The sequence below is a fragment of the Diadema setosum genome, chromosome 8 (assembly GCF_964275005.1).
Source record: "Diadema setosum chromosome 8, eeDiaSeto1, whole genome shotgun sequence".
Classification (NCBI taxonomy): Eukaryota; Metazoa; Echinodermata; class Echinoidea; order Diadematoida; family Diadematidae; genus Diadema; species Diadema setosum.
Window position 1 is genome coordinate 31,210,784 of NC_092692.1, and position 18,337 is coordinate 31,229,120.

Consider the following 18,337-nt stretch of genomic DNA (forward strand, 5'->3'; position numbering starts at 1 on the left):
ATACTCTCCATGAAAAAAAAAAAAAAATGTATTATTTATTTTCAATTCTATCATTCTAATTTTGATAGCAAAATAAGTTGTGTCCAGCAACTTTATCCAGATTTGAGAGCTGCTGGTCCATTCCAAAAACCTTTTTCAGTGTGTACAGTAAAACTGACTACAAAACATACATGTAGATGGTCCCTATGTCAAATGCAACATGTTGATGCATAGATGCAGCTTGTTAGACATTGCCCCATGATTTAAACAGATACGGCATAATTCATGCCTCACATCGATTCCGAAAGTTTTTTTATCAAGAAATTTCTGAATTAGGACCGCAGCTTTCTTGTGACAGGTGTTATCTTGACCATCTACATATTACTCTCACATGAATTTCAAAAGCAAATGAAGAAAGAACCTCCCAAACGAATGAACAAAAGGCAGTACACAATACTCCTTAAAGGTTGCTTCTCAAGAATAGTTTTAGACAATTACCATTGTGGCTCTATGTGAGGAAGATAGATTTGGACAGAGCTTGGCCATTTAAATGAGTTAAGGCCAATTGTTACAGAATGGTTTGGCTCATTTTCTTGTACAATTGTGACAGCGCATTGAGTGCTGGCAAGGAGAAAAAGGAGATAAAACTCAAACGGCCTCTCTACATTTTGGTCTGTGACCGATCCTTTTCTCCTTTCTGATCAAAATCTTCACCCCTTCCCCCTCCCCAAAACCGTTTGCGAGTTTTGTCTCCTGATTTTCCACAAACGACCAAACCACACGCATTCTCTCTCGGCCAGAAAACACGTCTCAAATCTTGCCCGAGGCTAACGTGCGCAATGGGCCGTGAGGTATGGCTGCTCAAAATTCGAAGTTGTAGCCCCTACTAAATCGAAAGCGCACGGTTCCCCATGTACAGTAGGAAGCTGTAGGCCCAAGGGGGTAAGTTCAGCCATTTCTGAAATTGGCTCATGAGCACATACCGATGTGATCTTGATATTGTAAAGTACATCTTTGCAGAGGAGTTTAAAAAATGCTTTATTTTGCCTCACTCCTTTTTTTTTTTTTTTTGACATTATCTAATGTTTCATCGTAGAATAGTAAATAGTCAGATAGGCAAGTAATTGCATTATGCTGTGATTGACATGTCATACACTTTAATTCATTGTGTAAATGACTCATCCCTCAATACGTTTCAAGTAAAAAGTTTCCAAGTTATTTTTGTTGTGAAGTGCTCTAAATTCAGATTCTCCCACCCCAAGTAAAAGCCTGAAATAATCTTCACCTCCCACACATAAGATGGACTTTGCCAGTAATCCTCTGCTCTGGTGTGTGCAAGAACACACACAATCCTATTGACTGCTAAATGATTATTTATTTTCTTTTTTAAAAAAGAGACATATGGTAACTAATTCTGTCAGGTTGCCATGGAAACCTTGCATAGCCCCTTCTGTTGAACACTCTGCACCATAAAAAAAAGAGAGAAAAAAAAAAAAGAAGCTGATGCCAGTAGATCAAAGTGACTCGCTATAGTTGTATGGTTTTGCCTGATGAAATTGCCTACCAGACTTGACATGAATGACATCAAATTACCAATTAGTTTGCGAATGAGTCCTCTATTTTTTTTTCTTTTTTTACCCTGTTCTCGTGTGTCCACTTTTATGATTTTGTCCTTTTTATGATGATGATGCAGAGAATGCTGTTATATTTTCTGTGGTTTATTTCTGGTATAGTTTTTTTGTTTAGGAGTTCAGAATGTCAGAAAGAGCAAGGTTATGAAAATTGTTTGCTTGGGTGGTTATGTGAATCCAGTCCCTTTATTATTTTCTTCTTCTTTGCCTGGTTATCCAATATTCATTCTATATATATTTTTTTTTTGTCCTGTAATATAGTCTTGCTGAATGTTGGCACATCCCACTTTGTGGCCTACAAATATATATGTGTACATATAAGTAGCTAAATAGCAAAGACAAAATACTCTGGGTGAAATTTAAGACCCAATTCATTTACTTTTTTGTTGTTGGTAGACTTGGCTGCTGTACTTTTGTTCTTTAATTGAATCACCCTCTTCACCTGTAGATGTACACACCCAGTTTTGCAACTGCAGTATTGATATCCACATATCCTTTCATCACAAAAAAAAAAAAGTTGTCCCCCATTCTTTTTTTTGTCTTTTTTTTTTCATTTCTGTCACAAAAAACATCCTGCAATATCACAGGAAAATGTGACTGATGAAAATGGTCCTTCTCAGCACAGAGTACTGTACCTACCCCGTAGGAGACTGCACTGTGCTTCACTCGAATTGATGCACCGTCAATTCCATTGGTTCTGTTCAAATGCATGTTCAAAGTGCTCAAAGGTTTACCATTGCCCAATCTTTTTTCCATCTTGCACTTCAAATCAAGCAATTTGACAGTATATTTCCTTCCCTCCCCTCCCCTTCTCCCAAAAGTGGGGCAGATTAAATGATAAAACTTTTCTAATTGATTCTGAGAAAGAAAAATACAAGAAGGTTTGAAAGTATGAAGCAAACAGATGGATAACCAGGGCCCACCTTTATCTCCATATCTTGCACAATTTGCGTCCTTTTGTGTTCGTTGCCGGTGGAACTGCCGCGGCTGCAGGAATGCATCTCCGTGACATCGTGGTGCTTGAAGTGAGAATGAACGAATAAAGCTTTTTGGAGATATTTTGATGTATTTTGTAACTCTTGTGTGCATCATGGTGAACTATTAGGAAAGGCTGATTGTGACCTGATTTTTTGATATCTTGCTGTGCCCTTCACTACCGAAAATGTAGCAATCACAAGCTTCCCCCCGACACCTTCGCCCCCCGCCAAACTGTTTCCCCCAAAACCATTTAGGATGGACTGGTGTGAGCAAGAAAGGCTGGATGACCACGCTGGATGACCATAGAAGCTTGTTTGCCATGAATGATAGGGAATCGTCAGATCGGCCTGCGGTTCTGCTGCTTGAATTTGTATATTTTTGTATCTTTTTTTTTTTTTTGTAACTTGCTACCCAGCATGCATTAGTAATCATTTGACCAGCACCGTGAGATTAAATGTTGTGGATGATGATAATAGTGATGGGCTGATCTTGTTGCTTGATGCTGAAGCTTGCCGGGGGAAGCTCGCTCGTAACCACTCCGGACCTTTAACCCCTCCGTCCACAGTGCCTCACTCAGTACGTGTGTGCTACCACCCTTCCATTCATCCATACCATCCTCCCCCCTAGGGGAGGGGGAGCAGCCACGCCCGCCCCTCCCTCTGGAACAGGAAAGAGGGATGCCTGGATGGTGGTGAACCAGGAGCGAGGGGCCCCACCCGGCTCGCATCATCTTTGCACGGCCTGCTACACGTTGACATCGGTCTGAAGTGCATTTTTGATGGACTCCTGCCGTGATTTGTCTGCCTCCTGCCTTGGCCTTGTGCTTCACACTGATGGATATATTTTATCTCTCACTTCCTCTCTCTCTCCATCTCTTTCTATCTTTCTCTTTCTTTCTTCTTTCTACATTTATCTATTTTTTCCATTCTTTCTTCTGTCACTTGACTCCATTTTATCTCAGCCCTGATGATGGTTGGTATGTCCGTTGGAAGCCATCATTGAAGATGCAACCATGGCATCGTCATCTTCTGTTCGCTTTTCTTCCGTTTCTCATCTCCCATCTTTCCTCCTCCTATTTCTCCTCCTCCAGTGGCTTTCCCTTCATGCAACAATCTCCTGTGTGTGTCTCCTTCTGGCAGCTTGATGTGCTATGATGCAATCCACACTCATGAAGCTCTTCAATCCTGTTGTCTTTATTTTCTTCTACTCCTCCTCCTCCTCCATCTCCAGTGGTCTCGGCGGCATCGTCCAGAGATTGATTGGCGGACTGCCTTAATACGTATGTTTGGAGCTTCAGTGGGGTGTGGTTCCTATTTCCCCGCGCCATCTTGCAAAGGGACAAGATTTTCCTCGGCTATTCCTTGATGCGCCCTCTCCTCCTCCTCCATATGTCGTCTCCTGATCCTGGTGATCAGAGCTTGGTGTCGTGAGGCGGGTGCTATGGCAACGCGACTCCTCTATCCCTCCATCTCTCCGCTTTTCCCCCCGCGTGCCCTGCTCGGGTCTCGCGCAAGTCGTCTCGCGGAACGACAGGTGTTGCCTCTCCCGGCCAGCTCGTCGTCGCCAATTCTAAGGCACGGCCCGTGTGTCTGCAAGCAAACCTGACCAGGGTACACTTCCTTCCAGTGCCTTCTTTCTGTTGTTCTGTCTGTATGTCTGTCTTCTCTTGCTGTAAATGCCCCGTGGAATAGGTCCAAGATGGTAGGCACAGAACATAGACATTTCATCTGTCAAGTCACAATGATCCATAGAATCTGCCAGAAGAAAAAAAAAAGAGAGAAGAATTTCTGGAAAGGAACAGAAATTCGTTAATCTCGTTCAATAAATGTCCCATCAGGCAAACCTGTGAATGTTAGATAAGAGAGATACAGTGTAGAAGGCCACAGGCTACTGGCATCAGTAATCGAGTGTTTGTGGAGCAAGCCAGAGGAGAAAAAAAAAAAGAAAGAATAAATGAATAAAAGATTTATAACTCTAGAAACACAATATGACGGAGAGAATGTTTAAGATCCATCAAGGAAATTTGAGATATGATGCCTTATGTCCAGAAGTGTGATACCATCCCACACAGTGAGACTGAGAAATTGGTAAAAGGCATTCGAACTTCAGAAAGTGCAGTGTAATTAGGGTAAAAAGCTCATGAATGGCAATAACAGTGCTGGCAGAGTTCATTCGAATTGGGTGTGAGTTTTTCTCACCCTTTCTCCAGAAAATAATTTTGGCCTTTTTTTTTTTTTTTTTTCTAACCCCAGCCCCTTACTGATACATGTGCTGGATTCTATGTTTGCAGTTCTGACAGCAAAATCTATTTGAAGTGCTTGTTCTAAATCATTGTTATACATTTTGGAGCATTTTGGAGAGAGCGAAAATGCAACAGGCACATGGAGGTCTGTTTTTAAAACTTTGCGCCCCCCCCCCCCACCACTGTGGAGTGATTCGAGTGTTTCTGTTTGTTTTGCTTTTTTTTTTTATTGGGTTCTGTGAGATGGTCCCATGGTAAAGCCATCTACCTTTTCCATTTCTACAGTTACATTGGCAACCCAGAGAAGGAAAAGGATAACAAAAATTGAGCCGACCAAATCCATCTCCTAATACTCCCCCCCCCCCCAATTTCTCGCTGTCCACAGTGACATAGATACAATACCTTGTCAGCCAAGAAGGAATATAATGACACACGAAGCCCAGGTTTTCAATATTGGTAATGCAGTCTCGGCACACAAACAAACAGAGACACAAGACACACACACAAACATGCACCCCTAATAGAAGAGAAGGAAGATAAAACGGAAGAGAAGGGAAATGGTGACTGATGTATATAAGTAAGCTCCTACTGGACAGTCATTAGGAAGATTAAATTTGCCGGGCGGTGTCAGTAACCATCCCCAAAGTGATGCGGGATCCACGTAGGGCGCGTTAGCATCCACAGAGTGCTTATATCCATCCCATATCCCTTTTCTCCCTCCCAGTCCCCCCCCCCCCCCTTCATTACAAAATAGAGGGAGAAAAAACAAAAGGCATAAGAGAAAATCAAGAGGAATTTACCATTTCTGCATGCGTTATCATGATCAAACTGTACAAGTTGCAGTACTGCTAGTGAAGAATATTTATCCAAAAAGACCTCCGAGCAGATGTCCCAGCCCCTGAGCTTTAAATGCGTGTCATATTCAGTTTCTTGGGTAGTTGTCTCTTCTTTTTTTTTTTTCTTACTCCTTGCCGAGACGAAATTCGAATTCCCTCTCGAGTTTTAACTCCCTCATCAAAAAAACAACAACTCATTATTCATGTTCTTTTGCTTGCATCCCATAAGGAAACAAGAGCCATCTTGTACAAGTTTGAACTATCCGCCGAAGATGTGAACATGGCATATACCTAGCAGCAATCACAATAATTTTTTTTTCTAAGATAGATGGCGACCATATTGCGCCATCCTTGTTTTTCGACACTGACTCCAGAACATGTATTGGTTGAGGCATATTTTTTTTTTTTTTTTTGTCACGAATCACCCCAAACCAGTTTAAATATTGCATTTCTACAAAAAGAGATATGATGAATTACTATTACTGTGTGGTAATGATGATGGTGATGATGTAACAGATCTTATCATATTGCACCAGCCACTAGTTGGTGTTGTTTATCATTTCCATGGTGATTACATGCTGGGTAAAGACCAATCAAAAGAACTTTTTCAACTGCAACAATGAACGGATACCACCCTCCAATTTGCCCCTATGAATAGAAAACAAAAAGAAACCACAAACAAAGAAAACAAATTTTCTATTTAAAAAAAAAAAAATTGAATTCTGGGGCAATTTATTTTCAGTTTTCAGAACTAAATATTATCGAGTGCCTGACTAGATTTTAAGCATTTGAATGAAAAAATAGATAAATGCCACTTTCAGTTTTTTTATTCTTGTTTTTTCAAGTACAGTTGTAAGGTCATCTTTCAATAGAGAAAAGTAAAATGGTTTGAATGATACTCTACACATTTTACAGCAAGAAATATTTTTGAAGATATTAAAATGATCACATGTATTCTAATTATTTTCTTTGCTTTCAGGAGCTTTAATCTCAAAAATATCAAATTGATAAAAATGGATATATCTGTTTTTTAACTCTTCATTCGTGCGTAATTGACACAAGTAAGATGACGTTTGCGCTTCTTAAACTCAGATGAAAGATCCATGTCCTCATGAGAGTATGCGTAAACTTAGCAACCAACTTTCCATTCTTATTAGCCAATCTAATGCTGTCACAATGCAAAGATTTCGTGAAATTGTCTTTGCGTCTGTTTTTCATCGTCATTCAGATCATTTCGTAGCCACTTTACATTTATATCACTCCCGGGAGAAGAAATTAGACTGATAAAAGAAAGTTATATATCTATTTACATTTGAAGGCAGTCTCTTCCCTCACCGCAGAGTAGCTGCAGAGGCAAGGAATTCGCTGCAAATTGTCACTGGGGTATCCATCTTTCGGTCAGAAGTGATTGGTTTTGACTGTCCAACATGTAATCACCTGGGAACATTGTAGTATGGCTAAATTAATGGGTTGCTGGACTAATTTGATATTACAGCTGTTTCATTAAATTAGCCAAACTCAAGTTTTTTTCTATTCTCTCTGTCTTATGTGTATTTCCCTTTTCAGCCTTGCTTCTTCTTTTTTTATTACACTCTGCCAATTATTATGTGAATGATGCATTTTCGAGAGTAATGTATTCTTCCCAAGTGTAGGCGTTTAAATGGAAAGAGGATGGAAATAGAAATACAAAAAAAAAAGAACAATAAGATTAAAAACAAGGAACTGCGAGATCTAGTGGAATTATTTTTGTTTCACTTTGCAACAAATACATCCATTGAAGTCACTTTTTATTCAGATTAAGATTCAGTATGTACCATGTCGCTCAGAGGGAAATTCAGCGTGGGTGAAACAAGATTCTTAAAAAAGAAATCTCGGTTTAAATTCCAAGATTCAACTTAAATTTTTGCTCGTATGAGATTCTCTGCCATCAGTTTTATCAGCTCTGAAAGAATTGTGTCTTTGTTTGCGTTTTTTTTTTTTTTTCAAATGCCTTGCACTGTGAAATGTCAATATACTCTCGAAAATGTACTGTAGATGATGTAATTTCTTTTTTTTAATCTCCTTTGTCTGAATATTGGAGTAAGTTTGTGATGTTGTGTACACCAATCAGGTCAGCACACATTTCATATGTGAACCTGTGTGTGATTGCTTGTCTCATACAGAAGGTAGAGTGTTAAATAATGATGATGATGATGATAATGATAAATCAGTAAGTATCTAAATGATGCTCAAAAAAAATAATAAAAAAATGAGGAAACATACATGTACCACACTTTTTTTTTTTTATATGTGTGCGTAATTTCCTAAAAGTTATAATTGAGATGAAGAATGGAATTAATGTGGATATGAAAGGGTAAGATTTGTTCTAAATCATTTGTTCTTTGTTCTTTTTTTCGCGGTGGGAATTATACATGCACGGAATCCATGCCCTGTGTAGTGCATGGGCGATGCTCTCCTGCTTACACTTTAATGACATGCAGTGTTTATTGACTTGAGCTGTCTTTCTGCAAGATTTAGGAGTTTGGTACGACCGGCAAGTGGAAATGAAAAAGACGTCTGTGGTTTAAGAATAAATCTTGACCTGACGGCGGAAATACGCTGGACTATACTTGACTTCCATCATCTCCTAATATTTCATCCATAATGTGTTCTGTCTGATTGGTGTACACGCAGTATTTAAGAGACATTAGCTTTGATGTTTATCAGTTTGTTAATACCACAATGAAATGTTTTAATAAAACACAGAGACTCTAATATGTAGATCAAGTGCTATTGTAAAGAGATATCATATGCTAAGTTGTTGACTTTTTTTCTCTCTCTCACACGAAATTTGTGGTATCACTGTGCCAAGCTTTTCAAAGTCGATTCGGCAAGGGAAAAAAATATAGTCAGATGTAATTTGCAGTCACTGCATATATCACTCTCTTCTGGGCACAAATTAGTCCAATTTCATGAGATTACAGGGGTACAGCCATGCATGGGAAAATGGTTTGGGTATTTTTCCCCCCACATTCTTTCAATTATTTCGTAGGAGTGGTGATATTTGGGAAGATGGGAGAAGCAGAGAGGAGCATGCAAAAAAAAAAAAAAGAAGAATTTTTATCTTGGGTTTCTTATTTTCTCAAGCCATAAAGACAAAATGATATTTCTGTGACGCCGCGGGGAAAATGTATCATTACGGCAGAAATGGTAGAGCTTAAAGGATGGAGGGGAGATACAGGGGAAAGCTGTAGGCCCAAAAATTGAATGGAGCGGAGAGTCGTTTTCGTTTGATAGCATTATCAAATGGCCGTACTGCATCTTCAGTATGGAGTCCCGTTCGGGAAATTACCCGCACAACAATTATTCATGCTGGCAAGTTGGGATGGGTGGGGGGGGGGAGGAGGCTGTATTCATGATTTATTCAACAGTTATTTCTCTCTCTCCCCCATTTGCTCTAAGAGAAGGGAGACAGGATAAAGAGAAGACAGATCCGGAATACGAAGACGAAGAACTTGGGGATGGGGGGTGGTGGGAGATTTGGGGAGAAGGGGTTGGGGACAGGGGAGTGGGATGAGGCGTAAGGGCTGAAAAGGTCTGTGCATAAGATCAGACCATAACTCCTAATGCGTTGTCAATTAACCTGCCCGCAGGCCTGTGTGACATTTGCACACCTGACCAGTGCTACTACGTAATGAGAGGAGTGGTTGGCGAAGGAAATACTCAGATATATGAAAAGAGGGGAAAGTGAAGTCAGGTGTGTTTTATGTGAAATCATAAGTGGGCCATTCATATATTATCCAAGGTCTTACATGGAGGAAGGGGGCGGGGACTGAGGCCTGTGATGATTAGCCATGAAGGCGATTTGGGCACGTTGAGATCGTTAAAGTCACTTCGCCATTCGTTAAATTTCATAAGCTGGCGCATCATTAGCATGCAAGCCGCACTCACCCCCGCGGGTCCTTCTCGGTGGACACCGCGCTGGCACAGTGATACCAAACTTGTGTGTTGAGTGAAAGTCTTAAATAGGCGCCATGTAAGATGCATGACAGTTCCAAGAATTGGCAAGAGGCGTAAGGTTGCATGTTAAGGAGAAGAATCCACTTTAAGTAGTAGGCTTACATTCTATGCTGTACCCCGTCCATCTGATGTCTGTTTAATGCTGCATTGGGGACGTATTATTACTATGAAATGAAAGCACAGTGTATGCTCTGCAGTATTAGCCATAATTTCATTGGAGATGGTGTTCAATTTGTGTACACGATCTGCAGAATGATTTCCATAGTAATATAATTGTCATATAATCATCGGCTTGATGTAATGTTTTTGTTCTATACAGAGTTTTCAAAGTTTCTTATCTTTGGTAGATGTGGAATGAATTGTGCACTACTGCTCAAAAACTCATGGTAAATAGATTACAGAGAGAAAAATTGCTTTAATTCGCACTACAATTTGATTTGTGCGACTGTGCTCTCATTTCTAACTCCCCAAGCACTCTTGTACCCCCTCAGGTACTAACTTCCTTTTCCTGTGGTTTCGCTCCCATGAAACAGGTGAACATGCGACAGCACGCGTGATGACGAATAAAGTGAAGACGACCACATCAAATGGTAAGTGTACGATGCGGGGGCGTGATGAATGTCTCTAGCGAAGTTGATGGCAGGTGAGATAGATAAAAATCCATGATCCGTCCAGCCGTCATCGATCCGGCTGTTTATTTTACGCAGTGTTTACCGTCTCTCAACAGGCCGTAATCAGCGACGAAAGTTCCGTCCTGTATCAGTGATGATGATGATAAAGATGATGCGACTCCTTCGCAGGATGTTATTCAATATGGCGCTGCTCCAGCTCTTGCCCACTTTGTGATGAGACGAAAGAATTCATTCTGTTAGTGCACCCCTGGAAGAGCTCTTGCTCCCCCCCCCCTCCATCTTCTCCCTGTCGAGAGCTTGTTGGATCCCCATCTTTCAATCTCCCCATGGGTACAATTGCTTCGGAGTAAACTGTCCTATTAGCCAGTTGGATGAAATCTTATGAGAAATATGATCTACAATTCTTCCTCTAGTTTCTGGCACCTTCCATGGCTCATCACCTACCCCCAGTGAGCTGAGCGTGCAGTATCATCCGTTCCTTTTTCTCCATTTTTTCATTCCCCCTCCACCGGCTGCCTTGTTCTTCGAGAGTCCGGATCTTCATAATCTTCCATAACCTTTCCTTAAGCCATTCCAAACCTACTCCTTCTTGTAAATGATGCCCTAAGTTGCATTTTGATGAGCATTGCTCAAAAAAAAAAAAAAAAAAAATCAATCCTATATTTTCTAGTCCTTTGCTTTTGTTGTTTTTTTTTTCTATGATCTTCCTCCATCTGTTGTGCAACAGTCTGTGGGAAATTACACACAAGAAGTTTTCCAGGCATGAATGAACATTGCAATGACAGGAATGCTGACATTTATTCAGATAAATTGCCCTACCTGGAGATATTGATTTTTGGGGGAGAGAAAAAAATCGCGGAAGAGATTCTCCTGAATTTCAGCGGCCTATTAAGGCCCCCCATTTGTATTCAGCAAATCAAAGAAGGAGCGGCCTCTAACGGGAGGCTGGGTGGAGGGGTTGCGGAATGGGGTTAGAATCTGCCGAAGTAAAGGCTGCTCCCGTTGTTGTTTGAGTCACGGTGAATGCAAACCCCTCCCGATCGCGAGCCGGCGGGGGTAAGCTCATCTCCGGCATCTTTGCAGGCTATTAGGCTAATGTGATCAATTCGTCTGCAGAAGCTCTTCCCGTGTGTTCCTGCAACTGTCTCTCCGCGATGAACCTCGTACGACGCGAACACACAACATGATACCCAAAAGATACACTGACATGGCAATGTAGGCCTCTGAAAGCATCATGCCTACATTGTCAGCGACATTTGTCTCGGAGGGGGAGAGGAGGGGGGATATTGACAAAGCACCCTTCTGAAAGTCAATCAAATATGGAGGGGGGCGGAATAAACTCTGATCCCAGAGATTGAGGGGTTCTCTCTCTGTCTAGTGAAAGTCATTTCAGCCTGACGTTTGACGCTTCACGTAAGGTATTGGATATGCCAGCCATGATCAATTTGCGATTACATCACGTGTATATGGGCTGACCTCTAACCTTTTTCGCAAACTCCTGCGGTATATAGATCCGGGACTTGAATGCTGAAAGGCAAATCGTTATTATCATGGGCAAGGTTAAGTAGCATAAGGTTTAGATTGTCTAGATTGTCTTTGACTGAAGCATCCAGCAATTATGTATCGAGGAGCGGAGGGGAGATTAACGAAAGAAAGATTAAAAAAAGGGCGGATGAATCCTGATCGAGAAGGGGAAAGTTAGGACAGGAAATTGCAGCAGAGAGTAATTCCATCGTTACGACAATGTGTTGACTCTGCGTGAAGCAGAGAGGGAGCGCAGGTTATCTTGAGATGACTCTGTTTGCCCTCCTCCCCCCCCCCTCGCTTCACCCCATTTCTCCCACCCACCCCCCCCCCCCCCCCTCACACACACACCTCCCAAAGCAGCAGTAAATTTCCTTATGCGAGACTCGGGCGACGGGAGCCCCCGTTGATGATGGCTGCTAGGCATCAGTCATTAGCTTGCCATCGCTTCGGCAAAGATGGAGACGATAGAACGACGGCGGCTGCAAGGAGGGAGCATGTTGTCCCACATCCTCCTGCACAGACTCTGCTCAAAATTTATCTATTTTTCTCTCTCCCCCTTCCTTTTTTTTTTAAATCTGAATAGCAAAAATGAGAAGAGATTGTCTCCAAGATTCTCACCTACCAACCCCCCTTCCCTTTTTTGCGTTAGTCTCTGGAAAATTAAATTCGTGGCACCAAACGCTCTTGAGCTGACGCGTACTTAATCAGAGGAAGCAATGCGCAGGGAATATTGATGGCATTCACTTTAGCTGACCCTGTTAATAGGTGATGAGAGCTTGTATTTTGTGCATGTCTCAATCCAACCTCGTTGTGGAGTAGCTCGTCCTGTACATGTAGCAACACACAAGACTGCACCAGCTGCACTCCTGCACATTAGTACACTAGTACTTGGGTCTTAAGCTGCAGTGAAGTTTGTTGATATTTACACAGAAGTGTTTGATTTCTGGAATTAAATGTTAGAAATCAAGTCAGTTGAATTCAAAAACCATTGTCTACTTTGTATGTCATAATGACATGGAAGCACATCACTAGTCCATTTCTGCATCACATCCTTCTTTAAAAAAAAAATAAATTCTTTAGACAGATGGATAGATGATATAGATATACATATACAAAATGTACATATACATATACATACAGTTACATGTTACATATCCATATACATATACATTTAAATGGATAGATAGATAGACAGATAAATAGATACAGATACAGATAAATAAATACATACTACATATGATACACAACAATAGATGACTGGCATCATTTAACAAACAGATTACCAGTGGGTGTGACAGTGGTTAAATGGGTGTGATATTCCCGGATAAAGCCTAAGGAAGGAGAAGAAGAGTCTATGGCCGGAGTCAAACATTCGCTCGTTTCAACTTGATTTCCCAGTACGCCCCTCCTGTGTGCTTGTGTGTGTCTGATGTAAGCATATTTAGCAGAAACCAAACGTGCAACATGCCTTGACGCACGGCGAGTTTCGTTTCCGGGGACATTGGCGCCAGTGTTTCAGAGAGAAGATGAAGGAGGGGGGTGTGCAAAGTTATAAGAGATTTGTCTCTTGCTCTACTCCATCTCTCTCCTCCCTCCCTCCCCCCCCCCCCCCACAATCGTTCCCCTTCCCACTTAGCAAGTTGTCAATGGTGGTGACTGCTGTGCTGTTTGAGAAAACAAAGGGGGGATCTTCATGACGCAGGGGAAATTTTATGTTGTTTTTTGTTTCAATTTCACCAAGATTCTAAATGGCATCATTCAAGAATTTTTAGCTCCAGATTTCTATGGAGGACCTCCAAGATGGAGCCATGTCTCATGGAAGATTTCTGCTTCCTGAGTACCCAAAAGAAAAAAAAATCCCTCCCCTCCCCCCAAGAAATAAAACTGGAAGACTGGAAGTAAACAGCAGAAAAGTAGGCTCCAAAAATGCCTTTCTCCTTCCCTTCTTGCCAAGCAATGAGGGCGTTGTCGGGAAAAATGAAATAGAATCACCACCCTCTGTGCAGTTGGGTTATGCATACAAAATTTATCTTCTGCCAAATTGATTTGTGCATATATATCTAGGTCTACCTCTCCTGTGTACAGTTGTATGCTTGATATGGCAAATGAAAGAGGAAAGAGATATGCTTTAATTTGTTGGTGCCATTGCTTTTCCATTCCCCCCCCCCCCCCCCGCCATATGTTTGATTCATGCTGAGATGATACAAAAAATGTTAGGAAAGGCTCCTCTTTTAGTAGTTATTTGACAAAATCAATATAGGTAGTGCTTGCCTGTACAGCCCATCAGTACGTTCTGAAACCAAAGCAAGACTGATTATGTCATATTTACCTTAGAAAATTTGACAGTTGACATCGCCAGCATCATTTTCCGATGGTGGCATTAAGAGGGTTAAAACGAGACTCGCCGTCTGTTCAGAGGATGACAAAGTTGTAAGCGCCGAGGTGTTTACTCGCGTCAAATGCCCAAGACACCACCAGGCACAATTAGGGTAATGTTATTAGAGCAGACTCCCCTGCCCGACATCCTTCCAATACAAGCATGATACCAACACCCCTGTCCTCCAACCTCACCCCCCCCCCCCTCTCGCCCACACCCTTCCCCCCAATGAGACATGCAGATTCTGATAAATGCTCAATTACATCATGGGTACATCTTGCTCTTGTTTTCCCCATCTTGTTAACTTGCTTTCTCTTTTATTGCATGTCTTGCTGACATGCAGCTTTCTTTTCTCACATATTATAGAACATCATTTCCTCCATCCTTGTAGTGGAACATTATCACCATTATCACTGCAGTGGTTTTGTTCCCGATTCTCTCTTTTTTTTTTTTTCCATATGCTGCACAATTGGATGATCCCAAAATAAAAGATGCACACAATTCTTGACATAGGCAATGAGCCAGATTGATGCTTAACCCGCCATGACAGATTCACGGGAGACAATCCCGAAATGATTTTTAGACCATGGCAGATTGTGAAACAATTTTCCATTCGTCCATCTCCCTCTGTCCTTAATTTGCTGCTTGAGGAGCTCCCCCCCCCCCCTCCTCCTCTTCCTCTTCCCCATTTACCCATCATAACACAAGTTCCTCATGATTTTGTTTCTCTCGTCCCAGTACATTATCCCCAACATCTCTCTGGCTCCTTCCTCCCACAATGTTCTTCGTCTCTTTGGTGCCTCCGATCTCCAACCTGTCACATCCGATCCCTCAAAATTCCTATTCCTGTTTCCATCCATATTTCTACCCCAACAGAGACCCATCCCCCCATCCCCCCCCCTCCCCCATCACCCCACCCTTCACCCATCTCTTTGCTTCCGTATGATAATATGTTGGTGTCTTCTCGCAGTGGAGGTATGCCGAGCCGGGAGAAACCTACACGTGGGAGGATGGGATGGGATGGGGTGGAGTGGGGTCAGGGGAAAGGGGGGTTGAGATGGTGGGGGAGAATCCTCCTTGAGCTGGCATTTCCTGATGGAGAAAGTTACTCTTGTTTGCTTTTATCCTTCTGCCAAGGGCCAATCTCCTGTCGTCCATCATCTTTATCCAGCCTCGTGGTAGATCTAACCTTCTCCCCCTCTGTTCCTCTGTTTCTCCCGCTGTCTTTCTCTCTAAAACTTGGAGGAAGATTGGCACCCTCTGGACAGCAAACTCCTAATTGCCTTCCACTTATCAGGAGGTCCTTTCCTCTCTTTCTCCATCTTGTCTTACTCTCCCCCATCTTGCATCTCTGTCCTTCCCCCGCATCATCTATTCATCCTTCGTGTAGCCTTTCGCGACAGCAGTTTGTTGCCGTGCGTTACCATCCCCCTGTCTCCATTCATCCCGTGATGCCTCTCTGCAGGTACTCACCCTTGGAAGTGGTGGCAGACCGGTGGTTAGATAGATTCTATTCCCGGCATCGGTGCCGTTTGAGAGAAATCTTTGGAGCGTTTCGAGCGTAAATTACGACGGAACTTCTCCCCCCAGTGTTTCCATCGCAATAATGATGGCAGTCATGATTAGAGTTCGGACAGGGCCTATTAATGGGATTGGCTCAAAAAATGCAGAAAGATTAAACATGAGCTGGATTCCATCAGATGGGTGAGGGTCATGTGATACGAGAAAAAAAAACCCGATGAAAGCATGCCAGTGCATAATCAGGTGCTCTCTGTGCCCAGTTTGCCATCGCTCATAACGAGAGTCTTCGCTATCTCTCGTTCTGTTTGGCAATACTGATTAGGTTCAATATTTGATGAGGTAAACGGCCGAGTTGGCAGCATTCATTCGTGGAGCATCATTAGCAAATTCGACCCTAATTGGGCCATAATTGTACCACATGTGCCATCCATATGCTGGCAGCCGCGCTTCTTCCGGTCCCGAGAACAGGTAGTGCAGTGGTCAGATCTGGTCTTCCGCATGGCAGCCCCCTTTGATGTGAGATCTCAACCAGAGATCCACGAGAGATGTACAAAAGATTACTCTTATAGACCGCTGACCAGAATCAAATTTCAATGAATAACAGATTTATCCACATAATTTGATAGCAATAAATTTGTTCAGTTTAAAATGCAAAGCATTGTATCGACTAATGAAGATAACAAAAACAATGACAGGTTAAAAGTTGGAAATAATTGACTATCAGTGCTTCCTAATTTCCTAATGCCCATGCTTAAATTTGCCTCATTTTTTTTTTCTAGTGCAGGTTTTCTTTATGAGAGGAAATCTGAACTTGTGGACATTTGCCATGATATGCAGAGAGTAGTTTTCTTCATAATTTGGGGTCACTTGCAAATATTGGATTTTATCCATTGGGACTTAAGAATGGAGACTAGGTGCCACCTACAGATTGATCCATGGTCAAGAATGGGATGCCCCCTTCAAGGGCATCACAGAGTATCCCTAAAGCTTAGAAGGGAGCTCCAGTCATTCTCCCATCATTTTTATTTCTTTCTTTCTTTCTTTCTTTTTTTCACTTCATTTTATGGTAGAAAATGGAACAATGACTTCTTTACACTGGCAATTACTGTACTGTAAGTGTCTCCAGTTCCCATGTGTCACATCCAGTGTACCGTATATTGCTGCAAGAGGAAAAGTCTTAAAGAGAAGGAATTGGGGGGGAGGGGAGGAGGAGGAGGGGGCGGGGAGAGAGGACACTGAATAACAGGGCAAGTATCATCAATAAGGGCGCGTGGGCCCGGGAAGATGTCTTTTCTCACAAAGACGCAACCTGTTTTGCACTTCACACAGATTTTAGTGTCACAGTACATTATGTATGTATCTCCATTTCCCATGAGTGTTGTAGTTAATAGGATTACTTGGACACGGAGGGGGAAAAAAATGCAAACGGCTTTCTCATTCCAGAATTTGTTTGTTTGTTTTTTTTTCTTGATCCACTCCATTACTGTGTGTGACGGAGTGCATCATACGTTCACTTTATGTGTTGGCGTAACCAGGGGATATACAAAGTATGTATTCATGAAGTATGGATTTATAAGTGATTGCAATTTAGAATTCATACTTGATGCCAGTAAATGCTACATGATTTCTTTTTAATGAAGGTTCTGATTGATTTTTATGTTTTTTTTTTCTCATTTCTCTTCTTTCGTTACTTTCTATTCAAAATTTTATCATCCTACCATCTCCCCAAACATCCTTTTCTCTGTTCTTCTTTGCATGTATATCTTCCCCTTCTATTTGTCTACTATCCCCATGCCTATTTCCCCCCCCCCCCCCCACACACACACATACACACAAAACCTATACCACAGGTCTAGATCTTCTGACCACGAACGCACTAAGGACGCAGGTTCTCGGCCGGGGTCGGGCGGCAAGAGGCGCTTACACGGCCTACCGGTTGGCACCCCCTCCCCCAGTGCCTGGCTACGCCACAGCAGCGGCCCTCTACCCCGCCGAGCCCGCGGCGGCCGCCCTGTATCCCGCAGATAGATATCAGGTAAGCTGACGAGCAGACGGACATATCGTCCAACACTGCACGATCTCACACCGTGTTGGCTGGGGAAAAAAAAACATGCCATCAACCCCACCCTGTAAATAATATATGACTTGCCTGATAGCTGGTGTTTTGTGTCAGTAGTCAAATTCTGAAAATCCACTTTTGCATTGCAAAACTTTCCCCAGGGGTTACAGTTTGTAGGTTAATGTAGGTACCTTTGCAAAATTTGTCCTCTTTCTTCCTCTTCTTCTTTTATTTCTTCTGATAGCAAAGTGGAGGATTATTAACAAAATGCACCACCTGTGCTGTGCTACAGCCAAGGCAACTCAGATCTTAAAAGCCTGCGAAGATGGTGTAAGGCATAGATTAGAATGGGTATTAGGGAGAAATGTAAAAAATAAGAAGCTATTGAATGAGAAGGTTACTGTCTGTTTCTAACAAGCTTGTGTATGGCAGAGAGTGACAGAAAACTTTGTAGTATATTATATGCATCACCTTGTCAAATGGAATCATCTTCTACCAACAGACAGTGCTGGTTTCAAGTCACAGTCCAGTGTTTTCTTCCATGTGAAAAGATTAT

General features: G+C 42.1%; 1 protein-coding gene across 1 annotated transcript in view; it reads left to right on the forward strand.

Moving 5' to 3' along the window:
• The window catches only part of LOC140232200 (RNA binding protein fox-1 homolog 2-like), a 342,360-nt gene that overhangs the window by 311,619 nt on the left and 12,404 nt on the right, over positions 1–18,337 (forward strand). Inside the window, 4 exon segments of the mRNA XM_072312338.1 lie at positions 3,216–3,348; positions 4,280–4,289; positions 10,157–10,255; positions 17,573–17,757. Of these exon segments, the coding sequence (XP_072168439.1) occupies positions 3,216–3,348; positions 4,280–4,289; positions 10,157–10,255; positions 17,573–17,757 (427 nt within the window).